The 19,542-nt window shown below is 47.2% G+C and overlaps 2 protein-coding genes across 2 annotated transcripts in view; one reads left to right on the plus strand and one right to left on the minus strand.

Moving 5' to 3' along the window:
* Positions 1-4,592, plus strand: part of EIF2AK3 (eukaryotic translation initiation factor 2 alpha kinase 3) — a 42,955-nt gene extending 38,363 nt beyond the window's left edge. Inside the window, exons 15-17 of the mRNA XM_041458658.1 lie at positions 36-137; positions 2,303-2,365; positions 3,395-4,592. Coding sequence (XP_041314592.1) covers positions 36-137; positions 2,303-2,365; positions 3,395-3,571 — 342 coding nt within the window. The 3' untranslated portion in view covers positions 3,572-4,592. The remainder of the gene's footprint in view (positions 1-35; positions 138-2,302; positions 2,366-3,394) is intronic.
* Positions 4,593-7,043: 2,451 nt separating this feature from the next.
* LOC121363005 (histamine H2 receptor-like) lies at positions 7,044-19,097 on the minus strand. The gene is made up of 5 exons (XM_041485020.1): positions 19,076-19,097; positions 18,442-18,621; positions 11,339-11,612; positions 8,872-9,048; positions 7,044-7,716 (listed from the first exon to the last, which is right to left on the minus strand). The coding sequence occupies exons 1-5, from the start codon at positions 19,095-19,097 to the stop codon at positions 7,044-7,046; spliced, it is 1,326 nt and encodes a 441-aa protein (XP_041340954.1).
* Positions 19,098-19,542: the final 445 nt, after the last annotated feature.

The following is a 19,542-nucleotide window of genomic DNA, read 5'->3' on the forward strand; positions in this document are numbered from 1 at the left end:
TAGCTTGATTGCTGACCCTGACTTTGCCTCCTCAGATCTGTGGCAACACCTATTCGCACAAGGTGGATATCTTCTCTCTGGGACTGATTCTCTTTGAGCTGCTCTACCCCTTCAGCACACAGATGGAGAGGGTCAAGGTATGTGTGGTGTTGGGTTATCTTCAGTTTGAGCATTTGTTTAAAACAGCTATTTGCTTGGTGAAACACTGGCAAGAGGTTCCTGTCCTGTTTTCTTTGGAGAAAAGCCTTGCAGCTAGGAGCACAGCTTCTTTATCAGCCTTGTACAGACCCCCTGAATCACTGAAAATAAACTGCAGTCTTCCTAATGTGTGTAGCTGAATTGAGGCTTTAATTTCTTTACAAAGCTCCTCTGTTGTGAAGCCAAGTAAGAGAAACTATTGAACTATGGTATCCAAGAGCTCAAGCAATAAATATAGCTTGTGACTTTAAGCCTACCAGCTTGGTTTTCATTCAAGAATTGGAACCATGCTGTGCATTTTGATTATTTCTTCCTTCTTTTGCATCTGCAGTGCTTTTTCACCCAGAGCACTTGGTGAAAAATGACTGTTCCTTTTCCTATAGTGAGTCTTAGCTGTGAGTCTCACTCAGCTTCAAGCACAATCTTCCCATAACTGCTGACATTCATTGCAGCAGGTGTGAATTTGGGATGTTTGATGGTGCATTACAGCTCTTGCTTGCTGTTAAAATGAGAGATCCATCTTGCTCAGGAGCAAGTTCATGGAGAACAGGGGCTACAGCCAGAAAGGTCTCTCCTCTCTGACAACCAGTGACCTGTTTAGGAAAGAAAGAGTCATTAAAACTTGTATTTATCATTTGAATGTGCTTGGGGGTGTTACATTCTCAGGTGAAGATGGAGTGGGTTTTGCAGAGAGAACAGCAGCCTGGCCAAGTGCATTCTCTTGATTAAGATACTCTGGCTTTTAATGGCACAAAGAGTACAGTGCAGAGGATGAATTGGTGTTTAATTTGAACCTCTGGCACTGAAATCAGTTTCAATTTCTCTAAATCAGTTTTACTGAAACAAAATACCTGGGAAAGAGCCATCCTGGATTCTCAGATCTCTTGCAGCAGTGATTACAGGCTTTGCCCTTCCAGTTTCTTTCCTAAGAATAGAAGCAAAGCAAGTAATCAGAATGAAACCTAAATTCCATCTAATTTGAATTTTTACTTGAAGAGAGTGTTAAAAGAGTGCCCTGACTTTCCAGTCAGGATTTTCACTGTCATTTCACTCTTTTGCTAAAAAGAAACCCCTGCCCTTTCATTGCCAGGTTCTGGAGTTTGGCTACTTCAGTAGTTATTTCTGAGTTGTTACACTGAGGTTTTCACTGGCATCAGCCAAGCATTAGCACTGCTTGCTGAAGCAAAACATGCTCTGCCTGACCAAGTAACCCAGCAAATTCTAGGAATTTGTGACGACTGGCTGGAAAAATCCCCAGAGGTGGAGCGTGAGAGCTGCCTCTGTCTCAAGCTGTGAGCAGTTAGTCAGTAGCAGTGCAATTTATTTCCAAGTGACATGCTGGAAAACAGATCACTAAATGCAGACTGAACTGACAGAAAAGGAGAAAAGTTTTCTGAAGCATTTTAATGTCATCTAACTCAGTTCTCTTGAAGAGGAGTTTGGCTGTTGCCCATCACTATTAATTGGTCACTTTATACTTCCAATGGAGTAATAGTGAAATGAATTTTGATTTAACTTTAGAACTCTAGTATTTTGTGCTCAAACTTCTGTAAAAGGAGATCCTTCCAAGAAAATTGAAGTGCTAAATACTGAACATGGGAAAAACACAGTCACTAGATGGAGCCAGTGGCCTTTGTATGAAAGGAGCACAGAAATACCCAACACAACTGTTTTCCAAACTGATGATAAATCTTCTCATTCCTCTTTAAATGTTAAACAAAGACAGGTGCTTACATTGGTAATGCAGAGACAGTCCTTTCATGTGTCTTAATACCGGTGTAGGCCAGTTATGGGTGGTGCACAGATTTGTTGATTTTCTTCAGCTAAAGTGAGAAAGTACAAGTTCATGTGTCTGACTGATTTAAAACTGCAGAGATCACAATTCTTGTAGAACAACTCCTCCTGTTGCAGGCTCAGTACCTAGGGAAGCAGCAACTCACCTGTTGTGATTTTTAACCACTAAAGCAGCACTTGAAAACAAAGGGCTTTCTTTCCAGCAGGCTGATTTCTTTGCATAATTTGCATATTTTTGAAGGATGTAGGATAATATTACTAAGGAATTATATTTTGGAAAAGTTACATGTCGTTGTTCATATTTTTGCAGACCTTAAGTGATGTTCGAAATTTGAAGTTTCCACCATTGTTCACTCAGAAATATGCACAAGAGGTAGGTACAGCTGATGCTATTAATTATAGCCTTTTCATTAATAATTGTAGCTTTTTTTCCTTTGCTTTCCAACTGCTTTGCAGGTAAAAATGGAGAAACCACGTTGCTTTCATGTTATTAAGATGCATTTCTCTATCCCAGTACTTCTCTACATTTCAAAGCTATAACATTGCAATAATGGGCACAATGACACTTCTGTCACAGTTTTCCTCCAGGAATATATTTTTACCTGGCTTCCCTTTGTCACTTACAGTCATTCATTTCACATACATCCTGTCATGATTTCCTGCAACAAATCCATTTTCCCAAAGAGAAAGTGCAAGACTTCAGACAGGTAAAGGAGAGGCTCTAGGTAGCACCATGGCTGTATGGGATCCCCTCCAGAACTGGACCTCCCAAGAGGGAAATCACATGAGCAAATTGTGCTCTGTTCTCATTAGTCAGGTCTGTTAAGTGATGTGGTTGTAGCTAAAGACGAGGTGATGTACAAAACCTCCCCAGTAAAAAGCTGAGGTTCTTTCAGGTCTTCAGGATAGCTTCAGACCAGTGGCCAAATGAGAGCAGCCTTTCCTGCTTTACAGCTGAAAGCTGCCTGGGAGAAAGCTGCTGTGCTCAGCAGGAGCAGGACACTAATTCTGATTAAATTTGAAACAAATATTCAAACTACTTGTATATTTGAAGGAAAAATTCTAATTTGCCACTAGACAAATTCAGTGTGCCTAAATATGTGATGGCTAAACATGAATCTAAAAATTACATATAAATGATGTATCATGATTGATTGCAAATAATGTGAAGTTTTTTATAACTCAATTAAATCTTGAGTCCAGTGACAGTAAAGACAGTTTAACAGATGCACAGTGATACATTTTAAAATATTTAGTGCACACCTAACTGCTGAGCCAAATAACTCAGAAAGCAGCTGGGGGTATTTTCCACTAGTTCACACAGCCACAGCTGACACCAGGACATGAAATGAGGAAGAGTTCGTGGATTAGTTCATGTAATAGGTGTTGTGTTTTCTTTCAGTACACCATGGTGAAGGACATGCTCTCTCCAAGTCCCACTGAACGACCAGAGGCTGCAGCAATCATAGAAAATCCTGTCTTTGAAGACTTGGAGCTCCCACCCAAGCCCGTGCTCAGGCAGAGGTCACGGACAATGAGCCTATCAGGAAATAAACATTCCAGACAACCAAGCAAATAACTATCCTCAGGATCACTTCTTCCACTCGGCAGGTTTCACAGGGATTGTTCAGCAGAAGGATCCTATGATGCAGAATGTTCATCTTGGGAATAGTTTACTTCAGCTTTTTTTGCCATGTTTAATGTAGAAGACATGTTGGACAGATTTTTGTTTACTTTGACAGCCAATGAAGCCCAGTAACCAAACCTTTCACATTCCATTTTCGTTACCTTTGCTCTCCTAAGCGGACGGGTCCAGCTGCTGTGCTTGCCAATATTGTGCTCCATTATCCTTTTTTTGGGGGGGTTTCTTGGGGTTTTTTGAAGCTTGTAAATGTCAGCTTGCTGGGTGAGTGAGAGATCTGTAACATGTAAATAGAATTAAAATACTGTATTTTTATAGAGCAAATTACAGTCTCTAAGCCTAGTGAGTGTCTATCTGGGTCACTTGCTCTTTGGTGAAATGAAGATGATTTTCAAATTAACTTTGACTCCATTTTTGTCCCTGGTGGGTAAAGTGGGAATCTGCACTATTTTTAAAGCAAAAAAGTACCACATTTGTACATATTGTCACTGTCCATAGCCTGTCATTAGAGGAAATAATTTCATACTTCTGCACTACAGTAGATCTTAGGGAATGCATCTTACACAGATGAAGCTGTAGAGAAGGAAAAGGAGCTTTTTGCCATTAAATGGGGGGTTTTATAGGCAGTGGTTGGAAGAGCCATAGTCAAAATTATGTGCAAAAATGTTGTGATTCTGAAAATTTAAACCTAATGAAGTCATACATGTCGTATGTAATCTTGTAGATTTGTACTTTAAAAAAAATCAACTGGTAGGCATTTGTGTAATCTGCTAATTTAACTGCCTAATGCCATGCTTTTATTTCTCACTGTAAATATGTTAATTTTTATTTATAAAATACAGAATCAATCCATTTGGGTTGGTGGTGTACAGGATGCACTTGCTGTAATTGTTGAGTGCATTGATTATTGTGACTTCTTTCAAGTCTAAATGATTTAATAAACTTTTTTTATTTATAAGACAAAATAGTAGTTGCTTCTGTTGGAAGCCTGCATCGGTGTGTGCTGCAGATGGCAGCCCTGTGCAGTGGGAACAGGATGGGCTCTGCATTCCTGAAACTTCCTTTGCTTCCCTGTCTCACACTGGCCACAGCGTGTGTGATGACGCAAAACGCAATGTGCTGCTTGGAAGTGAGACAGGATCTGGAGAAAGAAGGGAATTGAGCTCTAAACTGGGTGGATTATAGATGCAATTGCTCACCAGAGAGGGGAGAAGGGATAATTCTTATGCTGTTAGAGCTGTTGTTGTACCATTTTATTTTTCTGTTTTACAGACTTAAATTTGTTAAAGTCTCTGAGATCAGTTTCTTAAAAAGATACTGGACTCAAATCCTTCTGAGGATTACTCTGCTGTGGTGTGACACTGTGAGCAGCAATTAAATCAGCTGACACCCTGCAGCTTTGTGATAAGGCAGTAGATTACAATGGTTGTCTTCCATGTCCTCTTGGATAACTCTCCCAGATACTGGCTTGTCCAGGTGAAACCAGAATGCTGCAGTGAGTGTCTCATCAGGAACAGAATTTGTGTTTAGCTGGGTTAAAGCAGCAGAGTTAAGTGTGTCCTCTCCCCTTGGCTGTCCCTGTTTGCATCAGCTGCAGCTGCACAGTGAAATGGCCACGTGTGGAGCCTCTTTGCCCTCCCTGCCAGCTCAGTGATTACAGGTGCAGCACAGGAAATGAGGATTAAGGTATTTTTAACTTGCTGTGTATGTGGATGTGGGTAGCTGCCTATTCCAAGGGCCCTGCAGCATTCAGTACCAGAACTGGCATATGTGTTGACACCTATGGTGTGTCTGCATATTCTGGGGTGTTGCATTTGCCCTGCAAGGGGTGGATGAGTCCTCCCCTGTGGGGTCTCTGCCCAGCCACAAAAGCATCTGGCCATGCTCAGCTCTGAGCTGCCTGGTCAGTCTTTGCTTCTCTAAGCACTGGAGTGTGTTGTCCCTGTCTTTGTCCCTTGTTGCTCCAGGGTTTGACAGAGAAAGGTTTTTCTCTGACCTGGAGGGGTTTCCTCTGAATAATGTGTTCTTTCCCGACAGCTGTTTTGTGGAAGAACACCCAAACTGGGATAGCTGTGAGCTCACAGCCCTGCAGAAGGAGCTTTGGCCTGGGGTTCTGCTGTGCTGTTCCATTCTTTCACAGGAAATTGCCTATCCCTCCTTTCCTCCCCCATAGCTCTTGGGAGTGAAACCCCATTCCTTGTCCTGTTCTACCAAAATGAGCTGGGTGCCAGCAGCAGGATTTCTGCCCTGCCCACCGTTGTGCCCACAGGATGCTTCCCTCAGGATAAGGTGTAGTTAGTTGCCAATTCCATGTTGTTGCTGGAGTCAAAGGGTCTGGAACACCTCACCCTCTCCATGGAGAATCATTTCACAGGAGAACCACTGTTGCCCAGCTCAGGGCTGTTTTTTCTTCCAGGCTCTTGAGAGAGAACTCCTGACCCTTGTGCTGGCTTCTTCAGTAGCTCAGCTGCTCCAGGCAGGTCCTACTGCATTTGCTACCTCTGAGGACAATCCCCTGCTGCCTTTTCAGAGTAACCCTTCAGTGAGGCACTTGTAGCTTTCCTACAGGGAGCCAGTGCTGTTGGAAGTCCAGATGAGCACTTGGGAGTAGTAAAAATAATAATTTCCATTTATCATTATTTTTTTATGTCTCTGTGGTATTTACTACAGTGGTCACACAAGTAATAATTCCTGTTCACATCCCATCTTCAGATGGTATCAAAGCTGTAGCTTTGAAACTGCAGTGCTCCTGCTGTTGCAGCAAGTCTTTGTCATTTCCTGGGGTCTGCCATAGGGAATGTCCCCTTCCAGAATTAACAAGGAAACCCACAGGTAATTCACAGAAGGCCACGGAAAGTTCTGAATATCCAGATATTGTAGAAGCCAGTGAGCTGAACCCTGAGCAACAGCCCAGGCTGCAGAGTGGTGGCTCTTTAGGAAGTGAGCACATCCCTCAGTTCCCATACACAGACTGGCACATGTGGAGTTATTAAAACTGGTCAAATCTGTAATGAAACTTCGAGATGAAAAGCTACAGTAGCTTGATAAGAAACACTGTCCCACCTGACACAGATCACCAGGATGTGCACAAATGTAAGGTGACATTATACCGTACTGGTTTGGGTTTTTTTACCCACCATGAAGGTTGAATTTGTCTTAGAAAGTGCTCATTAGAAAAATAATTATCTAGGAATTAATTAGTTCCATTAATATGTAACAAATTGCCCCTAAAATATGTGAGTTCCTCATTGTTGAAACTGTGGAAGGTGAAGAAATGCATCTTTGTTGTATTGTCCCCAGCTGTAATATTCCGGCCCCTCCTTCCCCTATTTTCCTACCCTTTGTTTTTCCATTGGGATGTGCTCCAGCACTTTCTATATCACCACCTCCAGCAACTGATCCTGAATCCCTATGACTTGGGTTTGCCCTTCGGGGCACCGTTGGGCACCGTCACACTGTATTCCAGGTTGGGAGCGGTCTTGGAAAACGTGGCTATGGAAACCATGTCTTCCCCAGCGTCCACCTGAGACCTGCGCCTGCACAGGAGCAGCTTCCTGAGGGCGTGCTGGAAGTCCCTGTTGAGGAAGGCGTAGAGCAGGGGGTTGATGGTGGAGTTGCAGTAGCCCAGCCAGGTGATGATCTTGAAGGTGCCGAGCAGCACGGTGCTGGTGGAGTCGGTGCCTCTGGCCGCCAGCCAGACGTTCAGCACGAAGTAGGGCAGCCAGCACAGCACGAACACGGAGATGATGATGCTGATGGTCCTCGTGGCCTTGTTCTCCAGCTGCAGGTGGTTCTGCCTCTTGCTGTTGGGGTGGTAGTGGATCTCCAGCGTCTGGGACATGATGCGCGTGGCCTTGAGGCGGGAGGCTCGGTAGATGAAGAAGTACATGCTGCACATGACCATGAAGGGAAGGAAAAAGGCCAGGGCGGAAGCCACGATGGCAAAAACCCAGTTGGTGACGAAGATGCATTCTCTGCCCGCATCAAAGTCCACCCCGGGGATCTCGTTCCAGCCTTGCATGACAGGAAGGAAGGAGATGAGGGAGGAATAGACCCAGACCGTGCAGGTCATCACGATGCATCTGCAAAAGGAAAGAGATGCAGAGTGGAGGGAGGGCCTGAGTAATTTTGGGTTGAGAACATCCAGTACGATCCAATCCCCATGGTAACCTGTGTGGGATATCGCTGCTGAGCAGTCCAGCAGGGCGTGGAGAAGGGAAAAAGCTAGACTACAACCAGTCCAGACTTGCATATCTCTTACAATTGGGTAATTGGTCTGTAGTTGACAGAATTGGGGTCAGCTCAAGGAGTGCTCAGAGCTGGCTGAGAAAAGATGAGGAAAGGTTTTACAGAAGATGTTTGTTAGTATTTGAAGCAACAGCATGTAGATATTTTTGCTTTCAGCTTTAGTATCTGGCCATTATCTCACCCTCTGGGGCCTGATGAGGATGGAGCTGATGGACACCAGATGGCAGAATCTGCAAGGGGGGCCACAGAGCCCCCTCCTCTCTTTGCCTGTGGTCCACAAATCACACAAAGCAAGAGTGACAGTGTGAAAAACATGCCTGAACCCACCCTGTAAAGCACTCCACTGCTGCAGTGTCCTCTCTGCCCACCCTCAGATGACTTTCCTCACCCTGCAGTCCTCATTTCAGCCTTTCACATGAAACCCTTGTGGGAACTCAGAAACTCTTGTTTTCCCTGAATATCACTTCAGAAAAGATGGTGAGTTCAAGAGAGGGAAGACTACAGCTACATGCATCCTCTGGGTCTCCCTTCACCTAGTCCTTAGAAGTTCTTCAAAGTCCTTCCCCATCTCTGAAAATGTTTTAGGCCAAGGCTTGAGCAACCTGGTCTAGTGGAAGGTGTCCCTGCTCACAGCAGGGGGATGGAACAAGGTCTTCTTTAAGGTCCCTTCCAACCCAAGCCATTCTGTCATTCTATGAAATTCCTGTGAAATGACTGCACAGGGAAAAACCTGTAGGTCCAACTCAGCCCATATCACTGGTTTGTTTCTACCCCATTTTGCAACCCTTCCTTAGCTCAAAAAATATTCTCCCAGGAGCCTCAGCTGCATCCTCCTTGTCCTCTCCTTCACCATGTTAAGCATTTTCTGCAGTTTTAAATAGTGAAAGTTCCTTTCTCCACATCACTCTGCTCATCCAGCCTCAGCTCAGTGTAGGCCATGGCCAAGTGACAGCCTGGAGGGACCCAAAGGGAGCAGCAGCTGCACTCACCTGCCCCGGGACATCCTCCTGGAGTAGTGGTAGGGGGTGACCACGGAGCAGTACCTGTCCAGGCTGATGAAGCACAGCGTGACAATGGATGCGGTGCAGAACATGACATCGAAGGAGATCCAGACTTTGCAGAACAGCTTCCCAAAGAGCCACATCCCTGTCACCTCGTAAATGATGCTGGGAGAGGAAACAGGTGGAAATCAGAGCTGGAGGGGCTCTTTGTGCAGTCCCTGCAGGTGTGTGAGGCCAGGCTGGGTGAGCAGCCTGCTCTAGTGGGAGGAGTTCCTGCCCAGGGCTGGAACAAGATTATCTTTAAGGTTCCTTCCAACCCAAACCATTCTGTTTCTATTTCTTTGTGACTGAGGTAACGCTGTATTTATCACACAGGTACTAAAGGTGGGCAGCTCCGACAGCAGAGATTCATCCTCCAAGCACAACCCAAAAAAGGAGCACCCCACACCTAGAGCATGACTGAACAAGAGCAAAGCTGTGCTTCTTGCAGCCCAAGGGCCTTGAGAGAGTCCTTTGCCCCACAAAACTCCCCAAATTTACATCTGCACAGCTTGTCTGTCATAGCATTTTTCCAGTGCCTGGCACAGCACAGTCTTTTACGATTTCTCCCCAGTTCCTAGATGAAACACTCATATTTTCTGAAAAAATCCATTTGCCCAGGATTTTTCTTCTGGGAAGCTGAGAAGCCTCAGAGAAAAAGGAAAACAAAAATTATCTCATTTGCCTGTGTTTTGCTGCTTTGGAATGTGTTTGGAGATTGTTTACCCACAGGTGATTTCATTGTTTCACTGGATTCTGCTGTGAGTTGTTTTCACTCTTTGGCCAATATCCTTTCTGTATTCTTGATATCATTTAGTATAGTATTCTTTAATATAATATAGTATCATAAAATAATAAATTAACCTTCTGATACATGGAGTCAGATTCATCATTCCTTCCTTCATCAGGGCACCCCACAAATACAGTTCCTGGGGCACGGGACATCTCCAAGAAACTCACTTCACATCCAATCAAATGCTTCAAAACCAGGAAGGATTTCCACTCTTGGTTAAAAAAAAAATACAAAACAACAACATCCTAGGAGGAAGCCCATACAGCTTGTATGTTATTTGGCTCATAAATGCCTCAGCAAGGTAAACACACCAGCAAAAACAGACACAGTACCAAAAATATTTCTAACAAAGTCAAGAGGGGCCTGTGAGAAGTGAGCAGTGAAGGAAGGAACATATGGCAGCTGTAGGAAGGCTGATGCATGTTTCTATAGCATTCAGTGAGATGCCATTTGCTTCTTTCTTTCTCCAGCTTTCTGCAACTCCCAAGGTGCTGCTGAAATCACCATTGTGAGTGAATTTGATGAGTAATTCCCTAGTCCTGCAAAGCTTTAATTGTCTTGTAACTTCCCATCTTGCTGGTAAAATACAGCGAGCTCAGGGCTGCTGAGCTGCAGAGCTCAGGTGTCCAGCAAAGGGGAAAGATTCAACCTGATGTCAGAAAACAATGCCTGATCTACATCTCATCACAAGCTCACTAAATCGAGTTGTGAGGGCTGTCCCAGAGCACAGCAACTGCTGTAGGTGGGGGCAGTGCTGCTGAAGGGTCCCAGCTCCCTGTGTCCCTGCTCAGTGCAGGGGCTGGGTTAGATGACCCCTAAAGGCCCCTGCCAACCCAAACTACACTATGGTTCTATAATTTCAGAACCTGAACTTTAAATTCCTTGAGCACAGAATTTAAGTTATAGTAAAGTTCTTTCTAAAAGAACATCATTAACTGCTTTTTTTCACCTGATACCATGAACTTTTAAGTCAGTTTGTAATTGCTTGTTGGGACAATACCTTTCAGTGCCAAATTCAAAGGAATAGGCAGCCCAATGAGAACTGAAGCATAGAACATGGAAAGAATTCAGCTTCCTCATGTTGCCCCATGAACTCAAAACAGGGTGCAGCTCCCTGATTTACACAAACCTCTGGCTGCTTTGCAGGACAAGACAGCCAGGACCACAAGCCAGCTGCTTCCTGCTTTTGTTTCACTGTTTTATCCAGGTAGTGAAGCTCCCATCAATATAAACCTCATGCAGGGACACCTGCCCTCTCAAGAGCCCCTTCCTCCATGAAATGTAGGGGAACCCTAAATTACTCTGCTCATCCTGAATAAATTCCTTACATTCCACATACAGGGCTAGTCCTGGAAGAGGGAGCAACGACTGGAGCTCCACGTACAAAGCTGGAAATCAAGTTCAGATCAGCAGCCAGGATCCCTGTGAGGCCAGCAGGAGGAAAACCCTTGGGAATTGTGTCTCCATGCATGACGAGGGGATTGTAACACAGAGCAGAGTCAGGGAAGCACATACAGCCAGCAGCCCTTGGGAGAGCCCAGCAGGTGAATCCCAGCCCTGCCCCAAGAGCAGGGAGAAAGGACATTTGTCCTCCTGTGCTGTCACCCCCCAGACACTCCTCACCTGAAGGGCATCACCAGACAGGCCACGAGGAAGTCTGCCGTGGCCAGGGACATGATGAACATGTAGGTGACAGTGCGCAGCCTCTTCTCCACCACGGGGCAGAGGAACACCACGGTGTTTCCCAGCAGTGTCACCACGTCAATGAGGGTGAGGACAAGCCCCACGAGCACCTCCTGGAGCCCAACCCCTCCCCTTGCAAAGGAGGAGGCAGCAGAGGAGAAATTAGAGAGCCAGGATTCATTCCTGTCCGTCAGCATCTTCCCACTGTTAAAATCTGAACGAGACAAAAGAGGAGAAAAAGAATTACTTCAATGATGATTTGTAGGTGTGTGAAGGGGGGGATGGAAATAATACTTTTGCTTCATTTGCTCCAGGAAAAATCCACATACCCTGCTGTTCCTGTGTCCTGGGTTAGCAGCCCATTAGAAGTGTCTGAAATCCTGAGGGTAGGATAAATGTGAAGCATTGACTGAAGTCCTTCACAGCAATTAAAAGCCCTCCTGTGAATGAAAATGCATCATCAGATGAAGCATGAGACCAGGAAAAAAAAAAAAAAAAAAGTACTGAGAGCAGAGAGAGGAAAAGAAAACAACAGAAATCAAAAATTAAAGCAGCTGGGCTAAATCCCACTGAACAGCATGCCAAGTCCACACGACGTGGGGGCTGGAACTAGATGATCTTTAAGGTCCTTTCCAGCCATTCTGTGGCTCTACATTCTCATTACCATCCTTGCCACCCCCAGAGCAGCTGGGGCTGCTTGCCCAGGCTGGCTGCTGCCACAGCCCCACTGCTCAGTCTGTGCTGTGCCCCAGCTTGTCCTGGTGCTCTTTCAGACTCTGAAGTTTAGGGGTTTTTTACTACCACAGTGGGCAGCTCCATCCTCCAGCCTGAATGGCCAAGCAGGGCTGCCAGCAGCTCCACAGGGAGCAGAATCATGGAATCACAGAGTTATTTGTGCTGGAGGACCATCACATTGAGGTGTCTCAGGTGCAGCCCTGACCCCAGAGTCCCTGACTCATGTTCCCTCTGTGCCCAGATGGGAGTGATGCTCCCAACTCCTTAAGTGGGGACTTTTCTGTTGAGGAAATCCACATGCCTGTGTCCACAGCTCAGTTCCCAGACTCTACAAAGTGGTGTCACAGGTAGGTGGGAAGGTGGGAATGATGCCCTGCACAAACTCCAGCAGTTCAAAGCTCACTGGTGTAGCTGAGGGAACACAAAGACAAAACTCGTGGGGAAAAGAGAATTATAGAAATATTTCCAAATGACAAATTGTTCTATTTAAATATCATCACTTCTCCTGTGACCAGGGTCTGCTTCCACAGTACCCTCAGGTCAATCCCACATCTCCAGGGCATCCTTCTGAGTGCAGTGTGAGGGTGGGCCTGGATAACATCCCTGTAGCCCAACTTGCCTGACCTCACAGGGGCCAGACTTTGTCTTAGGAGGGGTGTAAGAACAAGGCAGCTAAATACTCCCAACATCTCTTTGTCCTTCCTGCAGCCTATGGTCCAGGATGCCTCTTAAGATGTTTCCAATGATTTCTGAATCACGAAATTGTCCTGCCTCTCTGGCCCAGCAAACTTTTTATGGCCAAACCTCCTATGGCAACAACTCCCTTGGCTCAGCTCTGCACCCAGCAGAGAAACCTCTCTGTGCTTGTTCTGAGCCTGTCCCCAGCCAGCTGCATTCGGTGCCTCTGGTCCTTGCCTTGGAAGGGACACCACAGCCCATCCCCACGCACTCCTCAGTGCCACTGCTGGCTCCGCAGCCTCTGTCACACCCCACCAGCTCCCCCCTCACCTGCCAGCCTGCTCATTCCTCACAGGGAAGCAGCAGAGGATTCCTGCCCATCCCTCCTGCTCCTCTGAGCCTCTGAGAAGGACCAGAGCTCCAAACAAGCTCCAAGATTTACCTGTGGATTTGCCTAAGGGCATGATCTGCTCTGTCCTGCTCCCCCGTCACCACCATCCTGACATGATTTGCTCAGTGAGTGGCACTGAGCTGCCCTTTCCCCTGGGCTGTGGCCATCCCAAGGTCCTGTTCCTGGACAGCAGCAAGAGCTCAGAGTCCTTTAGACGGGAAAATACCATGAAATGAGGAAATTAAGTTATCTCCATCTTTTCAAAACCCCATCACTTCACAGATGATTTCTTTCTTCCACTGTAATGCTCAATGAGTCTCATAAAAACTTTTCTTCACTTCATTAAGTCAGACATTTTCCTTCATGCCCTGGTTAAACTTTCTTCAGCCTGTAAATATCACCATTTCATGATCCACAGTCTCTAGAACCTCATATATCCCAACCCCCATCCCTGTAAAGAGCATCCCTGACCTCTCTGTAACTCACCATGCACTTACCCCTCCTGCATGTCACCTTTCAGACAAGTATTTCAATGTGGGAAATGGATTTGTAGATTTCTACCAATACATTTCCCACATTTTTTCACACAGGGAACTTCCTTCTTAACTCAGGACTATTACATTTCCTTAAAAGCTCCCTCCATGAAGGACTGTATTGAAAACTTTTCAGAATTCCAAGCAGCCTACACCACCCAGGTGTTTCTTTTCCACCTGCTGACTTCTTCCAAGTGTTCCTATACAAGTGTGAAGCTGCATTTTCTGAAAGCAATAGTGACTTTGTCTTTGGATGTAATTGTCTGCTCATGCACCTACCCATCCTTCAAAATCCTCAGCTCCATCCCCTGACTCCTGTTTATTTCCTGGATTTAGTGGTTTCCTTTCTTTCAAGGAAAAAATTTAAAAAATTTAAAAAATTAAAAACAAAATTAAGAGAAGGCTCAAGCTGTCTAGAAAAGAAAAAAAAAAATAAAGAAGGAAGCTCTTCCTCACTGGAGCTGGGAGCCACTGGCTGAAACCTGAAGCTCTCCTGCTCCTCCAGCACTGAGAACAAGCAGGTTTTTGGGCATCATCTCAGGCAGCCCCCTGGGCCAGCACTGCTGAAAGTCTGCAGGGTGTCTTAAGTTCCTCAGTCCTAATGAAAATGCTCCTTGGACAACATTCCACATCCTGGTAACGCCCCATAAAAATAAAATAAAATAAAAAATCCAGTCTCCATCTCTCCCATAATTGCCAGGAAAGAGGATATTTTGTGCCATTCTTTCTAACAGCTCCCCTGAGGGTGTCATCAGGCTGGATGAGCTCCTGTGGAACAGTTGGGTTTCAATGCAGCCACGTTTCCTGGCAGAAGGAATTGTTCAGGCTGTTCTCCTCCCTGTGTGCTCCACACAGACAGCTCGGGGACAGCGGGATGGGAAATCCACAGGGATGGGGATGGGAGATCCACAGGGACAGGGATGGGAGATCCATGGGGATGGGAGATCCACCGGGACAGGGATGGGAGATCCACAGGGATGGAAAATCCACAGGGACAGGGATGGGAGATCCACAGGGACAGGGATGGGAGATCCACAGGGACGGGGATGGGAGATCCACAGGGACATGACTGGGGAGTCCACAGGGACATGGGTGGAAAATCCACAGGGACACGGGTGGGAGATCCACAGGGACATGGGTGGGAAATCGACAGGAACAGGGATAGGAGATCCACAGGGACACGGCTGGGGAGTCCACAGGGACACGGGTGGGAGATCCACAGGGACAGGGGTGAAAAATCTACATAGATACAGCTGGGAAATCCACAAGGACACAGCTGGGAAATCTACATGGGCACAGCTGGGAAATCCACATGGACATGGCTGGGAAATCCACAGGGACACGGGTGGGAAGTCCACAGGGACATGGCACATGGCCACACAGGAGCCAGGCTCCAGAACCCTCCTCTACAAGGGCCATTCCTGCTCCACATCCATCCTCCATCTCATCTCCCACCCCTGCTGGTGTCCTCACACCTCTGGTGCCTCTACAGGATTTGGAAAATGCCCTCTGACCCCACCTCGAGTTGACCCCTAACCAGTTTAAACACTTGAGCACATCCAGTGAACCCCCTAATGCCCATCCAGCATTAGGATAGGCTGCTAAGACATGAACAGCAAAAAATCAAGTTTGATGAAAAATCAGGTTTTTTTAAGAAAAAAAAAAACAAATTATGTCAAATTTTAAAGCTTAAAACATTCAGTCTTCAGGTTTTTAAAAATCACTGTCAAATTTTTGTTCATGGGTAGATGAGAATGATAGATGAGAATTCTGGATTAATTATTTGGGTTTTTTTAGATGTAACACTGAGACAAGAAGGTTTTGAAGTCACACCTTCCTGCGAAGAATGACTGTTCCCACACAGTCATTAAGTTTGTATCAGTGTTAGAACGACTCCAATTAAAGCAGATCATTACTCACATTGCTCTGTGAACACACACCACTCTCAGACTTTGAGCAGAATTAGGACAAGGTTATTAGAATTAGTCTTTGCGAGCTCTTTGTGCTCCTCAAGTACCATCTCAGCCACCAGCCTGGTTCAAAGGTCTTCTCCAGTGAAAAACTCACAGCAGCATTATCCTTAATGCAGGATGCACACAGGAGCATGACAGTGCACAAAACCAGCAGACAGATGTGCCCACACTCACAAAACACCAGAGAAACACTCTTGTCTTTTTTTTTTTTTTTTTTTTTTAAATCCACACAAAGGCTGAGGGACTGGAAATAAGCCTGTCCTTATTCGACATCCATCTCTCCAACAATAAAAACAAGGGGTGAGGGATTCTTGAAACTTCAGGTTTGCACCTTGAACTCTATTTCAGGGTGCAGGCAACAGGATCCTGCTGCCCCTGATCCCTTTCAAGAATGCCCTGGCAGAGTCCCTGGAATCTCATCCACAGTCCCTCTCACAGCCCAGGGTGGATGTCTGGATCCTTTTGCCTCTGACTGAGAAGCCAACCTTTATCCCAAGTGTGCTAAATTAAGTAAGTTCACTAAGAAGTGCCGCTCTCAAACTGGAGAATTGTCAACACAGGGAAGCAGGGGATGATACCATCTCAGCCTCTCTGTGGTAAGTTCACTAAGAAGAGCTGCTCTCAAACTGCCTGGAGAATTGTCAATACAGGGAAGCAGGGGATGATACCATCTCAGCCTCTCTGTGGAAATTATTGGGACAAATCAGGACATGTCATCTTTCCCAGGGATGCACTTCCTCAGCTTGAAATATTGGAGCTTTTAAATACTCCTGTGAGGTGCAGCAGCCCATGTGGCTACACTGCTGAGACAGCCCAATCTTTCTACATCAGTCATGCAGCTTCCTTGTATGAGCCCTCTTAAACCAAAGGGACAAATGCCCAGTTGCACCATGATATGGGATCTCCCCAGGTTTCCTGGGGATCTCAGATGCCTTAGGGTTTGCAGTGATTTTTTTTGGATATTATAATTTTACTTCCTTTCAAAAAACTGATGGGTTGGATTCTGCTCTGAGGCTGCCTGAGCAAAGAAACTCCACCATTTCTGTTCCCCTTTAATATCCAGAAAGTTTGACCTAATTTATACAGCAGACAAATCCCAAGCTAAAGGTTAATTTCATCAGTAAAAGGCATATTTTGATGGCAAGGGAGGGGGGGAAAAAAGTTCTGCAATCTCAAGGCTGACTGCACTTTAAAATCTTAGAGGAATGATGAAAACTGAAAACATATTACTGGGAATTATTTGCTGCCAGGCTTTGTTGCTCCACCGAATCAGGCACAAACCAGCACATGGGAGCAGGGAACAATGCCTGCCCCAGGACCTCGCACACCTTTCCCTCCTCCTCCCATGAGGAAACTGCAGCAGCTCAGTGATTTTTGAACAGGGCGAGCCATTTGTCGAGCCGTGCAAGGCTGTGGGTGGTGATAAAGGAGGGGGAGAACGCCTGGGGATGCTTCCACCGGCACAACACGCACTCGAGGCAGCGAGTGAGCCTCTGCACTGACTTCCCTTCCCTCTCTCCCCCTCTATCCAACTTTCCCGCTGGAAGGACAGCGTTTCTCAGGGCACGATTTCTTGCCACCCCCAAACCTGCGCTCCTACGTCCTCTCGGAGAGCCGCGGGGCTGGGAACCGTGGGAATCTATAAAATCAGAGGGGTTTGGGAGAGCTGTGAAAGGCAGGTCTGCCGGCGATAGGAACACAGTAAAACACAACATCCTTACCCTCCAAGGTGTCGGCAGAAGCAGCCCAGGCTGTCCCCGAGCCCGGAGCGCGTTTTCCCAGCCCGGAGGGAACCCCGATCCCTCCCCAGGGAGCTGCTCCCAGCCTGGCTGCCTGAGGATGATGGTTCCTGCCCCGAAGCGGGACAAAATCCTCACCCACAGCCGGCACAGCGTTTGGGATGCCCCCCGGCAGACGGGAAGGCTCCTGCACGGCCACAGCAGGTCTGGCAGCCCCGGGGAGAGAGGAGGGACCGGGGCGACGTCGCAGCAGTAAAACTCAAGGCGAGGTCAGACCCGCGCTGCGAGCACCGGGGTGCTCACCGGAGTCAGGAGCTGAGCCGGGGTGCCAAAACCCCGACCCTGGGGTGCCAAACCCCAAACCCTGGGGTGCCAGAACCCCTCATTCTCTGGGGAGCAAAACCCCCAACCCTTGGAGTGTAAAAAGCCCAACCCCTTAGGTGCAAAAAACCCCAACCCCTGGGGTGCAAAATCTCCAAACCCAGTGGTGCAAAAAACCCCAACCCCTGTAGTGCAGAGCACCAAACCCTTAATTACAAAGACACTACAACCGGGGTGCAAATCCACAGTCCCGGGGTGCCAAATCCACCCTTCCTGGGGTCAAACCTGCCAAACCTTTGGGGACAAAAGCCCCAACCCCCAGGGCAGCAAAACCCCCGGCCCCAGGTAGGGCAAAACGCCGAGGATGCTGCGGAGCATCAGCCCGGGCAGCAGGGATCGGCCCGGGGAGGGGCTGGGGTCCTGCCCGCGGAGGGGATCTGTCTTGGAGGTGGGGAAGAAGAGGGGGGAACCCTTCCCGAGGGGGAGATCGTGTTTGAAGGAGGTCTGTCCTTCGGACAGAGGGTTCAGGACGTGCCTGGAGTAGCCTGCAATAGAGGGGGTCCCACCCGGAGCGGGGAGCGGCAGCGGTGCCCGGGGGGAGCCCCGGCCGGTGTCAGGATCTGCCCGGGGATGGGGATGAGGATGAGGATGGGGATTCCGAGGCAGCACTTACCGAGGCAGGCGGAGGAGCCGCCCCCTCTCTCCTCCGCCCCGCAGCGCCCGCTGCTCCCGCTCCAGCAGGGAATCCTTCCTTCCTTCCCTCCGGGAAACGCGTGGAAACGCTGCTCCCTGTTCTCCTGCTTCCCAACCAGCCCTTCCCACTCCCCCTCGGCAGCCGCGGGCACACGGCGACCTGATGCGTGAAAACAGCAATAAAAAAAATTAAAAAAAAAAAAAAAAAAAAAAAAAAAGAGGCGTTCCGTGGGTTTGGCTCATAAACTAAAGGGAAAAACGCGAAAAATGCCGGGCTGGAAGAGGAACCTGTGGCAGGAGGTTGGTGAGATGTCACCCGGGCAGCCCCGCTGTGCCTCGTCCCCGAGGCTGGGAGGGCTGGCGTGGATTTTGGGAGCCGGCAGAGGGTTCTTCAGGCGTGTCCCTGGCTGAGCCGGCCTGGGCAGGAGCGGTCCCGTTCCCGGGTCCGGGCTCAGGGAGCTCAGCGACAGAAAATGAGCCCGGAGAGCAGCTGTGAAAATCATCTTTGAGTGCAAGGGTGAGTGTCACACACAAAGAATGCGGGTGTAACCCTCGAACACAGCTCCTGTCCTAAAACAACCCCCAAATCCCGCTCAAAGGCATCGGCTCCTCACACTGAATTGTTGTCATTGGCATGTCGGGCTCCTTTTCCATTTGTTTCCCAAAGATTTTCGCAAAGGTTTTGAAAGCTGGCTTCACCCATCACCAAAAATGGCACTGGAGAAATTTTTTTTCATTGGGTTTTTCAATGGATTTCCTTTTTATCAAAAGGAAATCTCTTGATCCGGGTTGGTGGAAAGTAAAGTAACTCAGATTTTCTGTCCTCTCCCTAGGATAGCTCAGCTCCTGGCTGGCAATTGGCCGCTCAGGTTTCAGGTTTGTCTGCGACATTAACACCCAAACTGTGATGGAAGAGCATGTTTGGGTCATTTTGTGTCATACTTATTGCTTCAGAAATGGAGGATTGCCCTTTGAACATAATAAAATCTTTAATTTCAAATACTTTAAATTAAGGAGTTTCCACCCCAGGAGGGAAAAGAAAAGAAAAGAAAAGAAAAGAAAAGAAAAGAAAAGAAAAGAA

Source organism: Pyrgilauda ruficollis, unplaced genomic scaffold, assembly GCF_017590135.1.
Source record: "Pyrgilauda ruficollis isolate IOZ18807 unplaced genomic scaffold, ASM1759013v1 scaffold1, whole genome shotgun sequence".
Taxonomy (NCBI): Eukaryota; Metazoa; Chordata; class Aves; order Passeriformes; family Passeridae; genus Pyrgilauda; species Pyrgilauda ruficollis.